Source organism: Aulonocara stuartgranti (genome assembly GCF_965226115.1).
Source record: "Aulonocara stuartgranti genome assembly, chromosome: 23".
Lineage (NCBI taxonomy): Eukaryota > Metazoa > Chordata > Actinopteri > Cichliformes > Cichlidae > Aulonocara > Aulonocara stuartgranti.
This window is the reverse complement of record NC_138958.1, coordinates 11,451,262-11,462,034: the sequence shown is the minus strand read 5'-3', so window position 1 is coordinate 11,462,034 and position 10,773 is coordinate 11,451,262. Positions and strand designations below refer to the sequence as shown.

At 43.2% G+C, this 10,773-nt stretch overlaps 1 protein-coding gene across 1 annotated transcript; it reads right to left on the bottom strand.

The window, feature by feature from the left end:
• Positions 1–1,406: 1,406 nt before the first annotated feature.
• abhd17ab (abhydrolase domain containing 17A, depalmitoylase b) lies at positions 1,407–10,094 on the bottom strand. The gene is made up of 5 exons (XM_082525554.1): positions 9,304–10,094; positions 8,350–8,720; positions 6,948–7,142; positions 5,892–6,071; positions 1,407–4,300 (listed from the first exon to the last, which is right to left on the bottom strand). The coding sequence occupies exons 2-5, from the start codon at positions 8,712–8,714 to the stop codon at positions 4,075–4,077; spliced, it is 966 nt and encodes a 321-aa protein (XP_082381680.1). The 5' UTR covers positions 8,715–8,720; positions 9,304–10,094; the 3' UTR covers positions 1,407–4,074.
• Positions 10,095–10,773: the final 679 nt, after the last annotated feature.

The following is a 10,773-nucleotide window of genomic DNA, read 5'->3' as shown; positions in this document are numbered from 1 at the left end:
TGAGGGTCATCACTTCACCTTCAAAGGCCTGTTTCGGGGTTAAGGATAGAGTTTAGGATTCAGGTTAGAGCGGGAATTTGTGCTCGATTAGTTTGAGGTCGACAGCTACAGAATAAACCGGGAAGACGTGTTTGTGAGAAGTGTTGCTGGGGTTTTATGCTACCCTCATGGAGTTTCATTTTGACAGATTAGTCAGAAACATGTTGGCGCTCCTCCAGTTCCTCTCACACAGAGGAGCAGATACCGGTCCTTCTGTGACAGACGCTCACAGCAAACCTTGGTGTGAAGACACGCATGGATGTACCTTTCTGAGACCATCTCTTCCTGCCAGTATCGAAAAGGACACCAACAAAAAGCAAAACCTGAGAAAAACGAGTAGGGAGGAAGAAGAATCATCTAGAGACCTTGTCGTCTGTTTCATTTGCACCAAAGCAGCTGAACAGAACTCGCAGTGGTTTGTGCTTTCTAACCGGACAGACTGGGAACCTGAACTTTAACTGGCTTTGTGTTGTCATGAATAGTGTTATTTGCACTCAAAAGACACGAGTCTGCGAATTTACCTCAACATTCTCCGCCTACTGTAAGTCTCGGCGGGCTCAGCTAACAGGTGCAGCATCAGTGCACCATCGTTAATGTTCACATATGTGTTTGAACTTTTGTGCTATTTTAAATGTCATGTGAGTGAATGTTATTTATTCTCCTGAAGCTGATAAAGTATTCACATGGAGGAGTTATTCTGTACTTCGACTCATGCTCGCTCTCCTTTTTCAGTCTAAATCTTGACAACAATCCTCAGGTTAGGAACACTTAAAGGCAGATTAATAAGTGCTGTTAAGCTTCAGCTTTGTGTGCTTCAGTGTTAGAGGTCTTCCTCTGCTCTTGCAGGACGCACTAACATTGCCGTACACAGAGGGACGCATTACTGCAGCTGTTGTTAATCCGTACGAGCCTCTGAGTGACACGCTGTAGTTTATGTGGTCCACTGAAAACAGCTGGCAAGTGTGTGTGTGTTCAGGGGGAGGAGCTTATGATCCATCTGTCTCCGTTTCTCCACAGCTCAACACGGTAGCAGGCAGCGAGGGGAGGCTGGGACAGACCCGAGTCCTTGTACTGCTTTAATTAAAACACGATTTGAGCCTCTGTTGGCTCAGAATCTAACAAGCGTCCAACACATCAGCCAAAGAAGACAACACCAGGCAATTAAACACTCATTTTGCCTTCGTCCGAGCCAGTCCTGGAGCCTCGATGCTCAGCCCCATGAGGCCTTTCACAGCAGACAGGTCTTTATTCAGCCAGTGCCAGGTCTGCCATGAGTGCAAAATCAGGGACTGTTGAAAACACTCATCTCTGGCAGATTTAAGCAAGGACACCAAATAAAAAAAAAATAAAATAAAAAAAGAGTCACATTTAATATCAACTTCTGGTTATGATTTATTAACTTATTCTCTTTAATTCATGAAAAAGAAAGAAAGAAAATCTTTAAAAACTAAAAAACTGTCAGTATAATAAACAATTGATAAGAATGTTTGATGATGAAAATAAAACCCAGAAATGAAACAATCCTCAGCAGAAACCCACACGTCTGAAAAAAGCTTTTCATGTGTCGGCATGAAGCCGGCCTTTCATCTTCTTTCATCACACAAACATATTCAAATACACGTGGTTTCCTCCCTGCACAAACGAGAAATCATAAACAGCTTAGAGAAAAACAAAAAATCCCAACTTGGTTAATTTATCAAGTTCATATTCGGTTCTTGCATATTTCAAAGCAAACGTGATTTGATAAAACTCGATTATTTAGCAAACAGAGAATTTTACAATGAATCTGTATCCAAATGTGAAGAGAATAAGAAGATAAGCTCAGTTTGACGTTCTTTACATAAGATATAAAACATAAGCAGCAGGTAAACTGGGTAAAGCACTAACAACAAAAGCTTTGGTTTGTCCACCGAGCCTAAAAATTCTCCTCAAAAATGTTGAGAATCTGAGTGTTCATCAATCGTGCCTAAGCTTCAAATACAACAACGCACGTAAGCAAAAACACCCGATTCCTTTACAATTTGTTATAAATATTACAATTTTGGTTACAGTTTTAAAACTTTGGTGGATTGCTGGATCACCACAAAGAAAAGGGAAAAAAAAAAACACATGGAAAACCCCCACAACAGATATGCATTTACCCTCAGAGCCACCTACAGCAATTCCAACAGGCTCCAACATCTATTTGTACCAGTTCAGGTACGAGGCAGGTCCGTCTCCTGTTACGGGTTAGTCAGATTTCTCCAATAACAAGCTGAAGAATTGAGATCAATCAAATAATGTGCCAATATTTCCTAAAAATATTCTTAGAAGACAGAAAACGCACCTCACAAAACAAAAATTATACTTAAAGAGGACCTATTATGCTCCTTTCCAGCTCCATATTTCTATACTTGGGCTCTACTAGAGTAGCTTTGCATGATTCCCAGCCTAAAATAATCCTTATTTGTCCTACAATGGGTCTCGTGAACAGCAGGAGCTCAAGACCTGATCTGTTTTCTGAGAAAAGCATAATAAACAATGGCTCTCAGTGCGATCACACAGAACCAGAGACAGTCTGACCTCGACTCGCCAGATCGTCTGAAACTTGGTGCTGTTTAATAATGGATATAAGCATAACAGGTCCCCTTTAATCATTATGCAGGTTTGTACACATAGACAGGATAATAATACAAGCAGCTGTTATAAAGTCTAAATTATTTAGATGAAACACTAATCTGTTTAGTGCCTGGTGTTAGTGTTCCTGCTTAACTCTGACAAATCTGCTGATATGTTCTAAGAAGAACATGTGCTCTGATCACACAGATGTTCCTGCGAAACTGGGGAACTATCAGAATATGGACCTGAATGTGGTTACTCTCCCTGCCTTCACTGAAAAACAACAACAAAAACAAATCCCTGATGACGGGGTGCAGGTGAGTAATGTGTTGAACTTTAGTGTTGCTCTCCTTGTCTCTGCGCACCGTGAGGAGCAAGAACAGGCCGACAGCTGTGACCCAGCAGTGCGAGACATAAACAAGGCTAAAAGAAACGGACGGGGCTAATGGACTCGAACCCATTCCATTAAATGAAAGAACTGGAGGAATTTTCCATCTGAGCCTCTTCAACGTCTTTCTTTCATACAGCCAATCCCACAGCAGCAGTGGGACACAGATGTGTTAGAGAGAAGCGTGAGGGGGCATCGACGGCTCAGCAAACTGGAGGTGTGGACTGCAGCTCAGATGTAGGATCGAAGTTCGGCTGAACGCTTCGTTGGAAGGAAATATTTTAGGCTGGATGAAATCTGAGGCGCTTCAGCTGTCCGCGCGCTAAACAATTGCGAACACTCGAAAAAGTTACCTGAGCGAAATGTTCAATACGTAAAAACAAGACGCAAAATATAAACTCATATTTATGCCAGCATAATTTTCCCCAAGATTAAAAGCTGTGAGCGGTTTCAAACCTTCATGATGAAAGTTAGAAACGATTTTAAAGATGATGCAGTCTGCGCCAACAAAATGCAGGTAAACGAATACCTTTAAAACATGATATATTGTGTTTAAATTGGCTTCCATTCAACTGTACAGGTGCAATAATTCAATGTAACATAATACCAGCTTCAACAAAAGTCCTCTAATAAAAAGCTGCTAGCAAAAATGAAGTTCCACTCGAAGTGTACGCTGAGGTGGTGACAGGAGCTTTCCAGGTCATGTGATCACTTTGTTGTTCTACTTTTACATCTATCAGTGAAAACCTTTCCCTCTTTTTCATGTTATTGCACAGCACAGGCATCTGCACTATTAAAGTTTCTGCTAAAAGACACACAAACAAACACAAACCCCAACAGTCTCCACTGTGATTATGAAGAGACGCCTCTTTTCCCCTGCGTCTAAATGATCCACGGTCCATTAAAGGTGAACTGCGTCCTGAAGTATGTGCACACGTCACACAGGACGGTTAAGACGGGTCAGATGGTTTCCATCTCAGACAAAAACAGGTGAGGTGCTTTGAACGGACCGGGAAATATGGTCATTATGACGAGCGTAGTGTTGATGGTCAGCCGTGCTGTACCGCCAGCTCCTGTCCTATGAAGCGGCGCAGGCGCTCCAGATACTGGCTGTAGAGTTCAATGTCGTTGTGTCCCGCTCCCTCAACCCAGAGAGGCTCCACAGCCTTCGGGCAGCGCTCGAACAAGGCCAGGCCGTGGGAAAAGTCGATCACCTCGTCCTCCGTGCCGTGGATGATGAGCACTGGGGAAGTGATTTTGGATACTTTCTCAATGCTGAAATGGAAAGAGAGGAAAACAGGAATTAGAAACAGAACCCGCTGAAACAGTGTGGACCGTTCTGACCAGAGATCAGGTTATCGAGTCTGACCCCGTGGCCCTCAGCAGGAAAAGGTTGCAGTGCCCACTCTAGGTCAAGGCTGAGTTCTCCAGAAGTCTTCTGTTGTTTTCCTACCACCTCTGTTCCTCGCCCACTTTACCATCGGATATTAGTGCTAAAGCTGACATGGGCTGCTACTGACTCCGAGTCCTTATTGTGTGGCCAAGAGACTCGTTCTGGGGCCGAGGATCAAAAATAAAAGAACTGTAACAACACATTCGAGTGAACACCCACACTACAACTGCACACCCATGTGTAGCAGCACGTGGGGTTAAACTGAACAAAGAGCTTCAACAATCCTACTGGCACATACTGGGATTAAAACTGTTTACAGAGAGACTTGAACAACCACAGTTAGTCCAACTGGACTAACAAAACGAGCACACACACACAGGGCAGTGTGTGTGATGAGTCCTCCAGACGTAATTATGCAAAGTCTGAAAATAAACAGTGGCATGGTGGAACAACAGTTAGTACAGACACCTCAGTCAAAGACGGTTTGTAGTCCAAACCCCATTGGTGGCTTTACCGTGTAGAGTTCACATGTCGTCCCACAGAATGAACACGTTGGGGATCCTAACGTAGTCACCTGTGTGAGTGTGAGCTCCGCAGCACTGCCAGCATGCACGGTTAGATGTGTCTTGCAAAGTGCTTTGAGTGGTCATAATAGCAATGCATTTCCATAGTGAGAAAGAGCAACCACGAATCATAACCTACAAATCAGCAGATATTATCAATCATCCAGTCGATACCAGTACACCCAGTATAAGTGTGAGTGGTTTGTAAATGCACTCAACCTTGCCTTCGTGATTTTCCAGTCCAAAAAAACCAAACAAACAAAAAACTATGTGTCAACAGGATTTTCCAACAAATGAGACTCACTACACTGAAAAAACTAAAAACAAATAATTTAAACAGCACTTCAGAAGAAGAAAGGCTTTCCTTTCAGCACGTCTGTTTTCCCTGGACAAACACACTTTCACAAGTCTAAGTGGGAATCATGCTCTTCTGCTGACAGATTAATAATAATGTGAAAATATCAACAGACAGTCAAAGAGTCAGAGCACACAGATTGTGCATTTTGTTTTTGTGCATGACGTTTAAACACCCTACTCAGTGACAGAAAGAAAGAAGATGAAGCACGAACAGCTAGAGGGCAGTATAGAAAGCAGATCCCGTTTCCAACTCATCCACATGACTTGTACAGTCTCAGCTGACTCACAGCTGCATAATGGCTCAACTGTCTGGGATTTCCTTACCAGGATGACTGAGCATGCATCACATATACGGCTTTCACAGCCAATTGCTATGATGTGTTTGATATGCCGCAGTTTATCAAACATCATTTTAATTGGACAACGCAGGGAAACACAAAACCAGTTCATATCAAATTAACATTTTGTGTTTACGAACAAAATGTTATGTGGGAAAGAAATGAAGAGCTTCATACATACAAAACGTGTGAACAGTAAGAAGACTCTCTCTTACTTGGGGAAAGCGTCGAAGCAGTAGGTTTTCTTTGTGTCAGGAAACGCCACTCTCATACCAGATGTTAGAGGCGAGTGAAGAACCACGGCGGCACACTCGTACCGTGACGCCAGGTCTACAGTGGGAACTGTACCGATGCTCTGCCCGTACAGGATGATGTTCTCCGGGCTTATGCCATACCTGGTTAGAAATAAACAGAAAGAAAAAATACGTATAATACAGATGAGAGACAGCAGCCAAATCCACAAATATTACCTTTGGTGTACTAATGATTACTGACAGTACTTTCATTAATGCTTTAGTTATTTTTCAGAAAGAATTTTGTTCCTCAAGGGTCAAAGGTCACATGTCAGGTAAATTTTTTTATAGTCACCAAAAATGACTGACCAGTTTCTAAAATTCAAATTTTTATTTCACTTCATGACTACTCGCAGCTCCGTTAATGAGTGAATCTTTTACTGGCCCACACACAACACAAAAGTTTACTAACAGTGGGATTCTTCTGTAACAGAAGGACTTTCACAGAAACCTTTATATTTCAGAAAGCACATGCATATTTTTTTCAACATGCTGAAATTAAGACCCGAGTAAAGAGTGACACACAACGGTGACTTTTACATGAGCCGACCTTTAGTTAGCGCTCTGTTTTGTAACCCCCGGGCTACAGCTGCATTAGCACAGCACCGCTTCTGTTAATGAGACACTTCATCACCCTACAACGCCCTTGAGATACATCACCCCTTAGCCTTCCCTCATCCATCCATCTCGCTCTTCTTTATTCACACAGCAGCTGTCCTCACTCTGCTCCGTCCTCACCACCACCTCCATTCAACCCCCTTCATCACGCCCCTTTATTCGAACGTTCGTTTTCTGCTTTTTCTCTTCTTTAGCACTTCTCACAACAAAGGCATTTTTTGCCTGGGCACATTTTAAACATCGTTTGATCCCAGCTGTATCCATTGTAAACTCATGCCCCATTTTGCCCGAACAAGTTCGCCTGGGATAATAAAATTACACCTCGAAGGACACGTTTGGGCCAACTGCATCATCACATACCGTGTACGCAGGGCGTGCCAGGCAGCATCTATGTCTGCATACAGATTCTTCTCGGAGGGCTTGCCGGTGCTGACGCCATAGCCCGAGTAATCATAAGAGAAGATGTTGCAGTTGATGCGAGTGCCGAGGCCAATGTAGAAACTGCTCATCTGGCCGAGGTCAACTGCATTGCCGTGGGAGAAAAGCACCGTAAACCTGCAGGGATGATTCAGACAAAGGGTTAGTAACGAGCTAACAGACACAGACAGGTGCACGCTTGTCGGTTTTCCTATTTCCTTTAAAATAAATAAATAAAAATCACTATCAGCACTGGAGCCAAAGATCCAGCCTCTGCTGTGCTCTAATCAGAAATATATGATATACAGAGAACTACATTGTGATTACATGAGAAATATTCTTGTTTAGCGTTGCCAACAATACCATAGCTAAACACAGAACTTTTATTACGGCAGAAAAACAACTGTGCACAGAAATTAATCAAATCACAAGTAACCTGCTGTTTAAATCAAAAAGGTACTTGATTCTATAAAACTGTTGCAGGTTGAAGGATTATTTACCACGAAGGACTCTTGCTTCCAGACATTTAGTATAACCTGAGAAGCAGGGTATCCACTGTGAACGCTGGGTATCTAGCCCTTGGCTGTTATTCATGAATGCGTGTTGTGCTCTCTGGAGTAACCTGATACTTTTTCTACACACCGACTGTTTTGAAATTCTCCCTCAGTGGTTTTGTTTATGAGCTCTTGCAGCCCGTGGCTTCGCTCTTAGCCTTTCCACTTAGAAAGCAGCAAAACAATGACTCTGCCATATCACGTCAGGCCTGGGATCATTCTTTGTAATACTAGAGACACATTAATGCAAGATAAATGGACTGTAACACAAGCCTGTCCATTTCTTTTTAATTCATTTGGTAAATTAATCAGTAGCAGTTGAGAGTTAAATTCTTTTACATCTCATAAAATACTGTCAAACCTTCTAAGATGAAGAAGGTTATTTCCTCTTATAAAGCCATTTACCAACAACGGCCAATAAAGTCAATCACACCACATAGCTGCAAATGTTTTGTCTCTGACTGGAAACTTATGTTGTCAGGGAGTGTGCAAATCTTTTTACTGCGATCAGTATCACGAACAACAGTAAATTCAACTTTAAGGCTCTACAAACAAGCAGAGAAAATAATGAGAAAGAATAAAGACAACAGAATAAAGTCTGACAGGTGTGCCATGATCTACAGAAAAAACCAGGAAGAGAAAATCTTTGCGTCAGCTGAGTCAACAAGAAAAGAAAAGAAAAGAAAGCAAACCTGGGCGTGAAGAAGACTGTTGAGGAAGAAGACTGTTTAAATGCTTCAGAGCAAGTGTGACATACCTGTCAGTCACAGCTGACAGCTAATTCCATTTACCTGGAACTAGGAGCGCAGCGAATGTACATGCAGCCGACTCGGTTCCCTCGGCTGGATCGAGCAAGAAAGACCTCCGTAGTGTCCAGCTCTCTTTGAGAGTACTGAAACTCCGCTCGGTCCGTCAGGTGAAGCTTCCATCCCCCCTCTACGGCCCCGGTCCCCCCGCTTCCAGCAACCGAGGCGCCACTCCGCGCCCGCAGGCTGGATGTCCCCGTCGCCCCTGGTGCAGCAGGGCCCGCCTCTGGGTCTGGCAGAAAGGTGTACGTGGGTTCTGGGGGCAGGAAAGCTAGCTTGGCTGCAATGCGGCTCGGGCAAGGCGGGCAACAGAACAGGCAGCAGAGCTCACTGAGAGAGAGGCCATTCATCCTTCACTGAGAAGAAGAACACAGACAAGAGGATCACTGTGCAAATGAATTCACATCATGCAAACGTTAACACAATGAAACACTTATTACAATTTAATGCACAGGCCCTTAGTCTGTGGGTGCCGACAATGGGGATGAAGATTTGTCTACACCAGTTTTGGCAGAAAGCATTTCAAACATATTAAATTAATTTTGACGGTTAATGCACTGTCAATCATAATAAGCAATAATAATAATCTGTAAAAGTTTGCCACCTTGAGCGCCTTAATCTCCTTAAATGTGGCTCAATAATTATTCACAGAATAAGTTTCAGGGTTTTTTTGTTTGTTGTTGTTGTTTTTTTAAGAAATCTGAACGCCAACCTGGGCTTTTGCAGCTGTGATGGACCATATATTAAATGTGTTAAATGATTTGACAGACTTGAGCGACAGACCCATCGTTTTTTCTTCATACTTCACACTGATGTTTATAGAGTTCCAGGTAAACCACAGTGACTAATGCTCGTTGTTTTTATTACAAGTCATGAGTGAGAATAAATGCACGTACACGGGGTCCAACATGACCCCCCCGTGTGAAACAGCAGACCTACCTGTTGAGTTGAAGCCTGGTCAAAGAGAAACGAGCTGTGCTGAAACAAAACAAACAAGGAAGTCTTCCTTCCACCTGACCAGAATTCAAACTCGGGACGCTGCCTGCAGCCCTGTCAGCTGAACAAGGAAAAAGAGCTGGAGCCTTCCGGCTGACAGGGAAGTGTTATTTACAAAGTGTCTGCTGGCTTTTCTTTGTAGTCCCTGAACGCCACATTCCACTCATTTTACACCCTGGGACAGACAAACGACGCGCTTTTCTCTCCAAACGCGTCCTGGAGAGCTAACTAAATAAAAACACCAGCAGCTGGTTTTAGTTTGAGATCCCGACTTCTCAGTTTGGGAGACTCGCTTCCAATAAAAGTCCTGCCCTCAAAGTGACCGAAACTAACTTTATACACGAACACAGAGATGTCCCTCTGTGCCCCCTGTCCGAAGAAGTGACAGTGAAGACCAAAAGAAGGGACAAGTCTTCCCCTCGCTTCCCGGAGAGACGTAGTTTTTTAGCGCGTCCCAGCTAACGCTATGCTGGCTTAAGCTAGCAAGAAGACACAAACACAGCTGCTCGGTAAAAGCGGGCTCGCGCTGTGACGTACAGGGCCGTTAAAATGCAGATCCCGGTGTGAACGCTTCTGTCCGCGAGCCCATTCTGGACGCTGCTGGCGTGTCCTCCCGGTTTATACACAGCCCTGCCTGTCGTTATTAATCCACACAGATGCGGTGTTTTCCTACTTCTCTGCTGTTTCACCGCATCCGGAAGTGACAGTTGACCGGATATGACGCAGGAAGTTTCCATTGGACAATTATGGGAAAGGTGTTATCAGCGCGGATGACGGCGCTGTAAAAGGTGACATGTTTGAACTTGACTGTTAATTTGTATCTTTAAAGATAAAGAAGCTCAATTCACGGTATTTCTCATAATCCAAGAGTCATCGCAGTTACTTGGAGACCCGGCTGATTCATCAAAGATGATATGTGCTACTTACAACTAATTTTATTTGATAAAGAGCACATTGTGCCCTAATGGATCTATGTGTGATCTCAATTCAGTTAACAGCTTATATCCCCTTTAATTTCTCAGTTCAGTTTTATTTATATAAAGTCAAATCGCAACAACAGTCACCTCAAGACGCTTTATATTGTAAAGATGTAAGAAAAAAAATACAAAGAAAAACCAACAATCAAATGACCAGGTACTTCCCAACTGTGGGAAGGGGAAAAAAATCCCTTTTAACAGGAAGTTTGACCATAACCAATAATTAAAGTAAATGATTTAAGCTTGTTTTGTGTCCTAAAGGAAGGTGGGTCTTCCACAGGTCAACACTCTTAAGCTGTAACTCTCCCCAACAGTTTATATTAAAACACACACACACACACACACACACACACACACACACACACACACACACACACACACACACACACACACACACACACACACACACACACAGCTTTGCTGGCTCAGGAGCCAC

Coding starts and splice junctions, on each gene's coding strand:
- abhd17ab (XM_082525554.1), bottom strand. CDS start 8,714: ATGAATGGCCTCTCTCTCAGTGAGCTCTGCTGCCTGTTCTGTTGCCCG. Junction 7,143..8,349: donor CGCTGCGCTCCTAGTTCCAG/GTAAATGGAATT, acceptor TCATCCCTGCAG/GTTTACGGTGCTTTTCTCCC. Junction 4,301..5,891: donor TGCTTCGACGCTTTCCCCAA/GTAAGAGAGAGT, acceptor TTTCCATTTCAG/CATTGAGAAAGTATCCAAAA.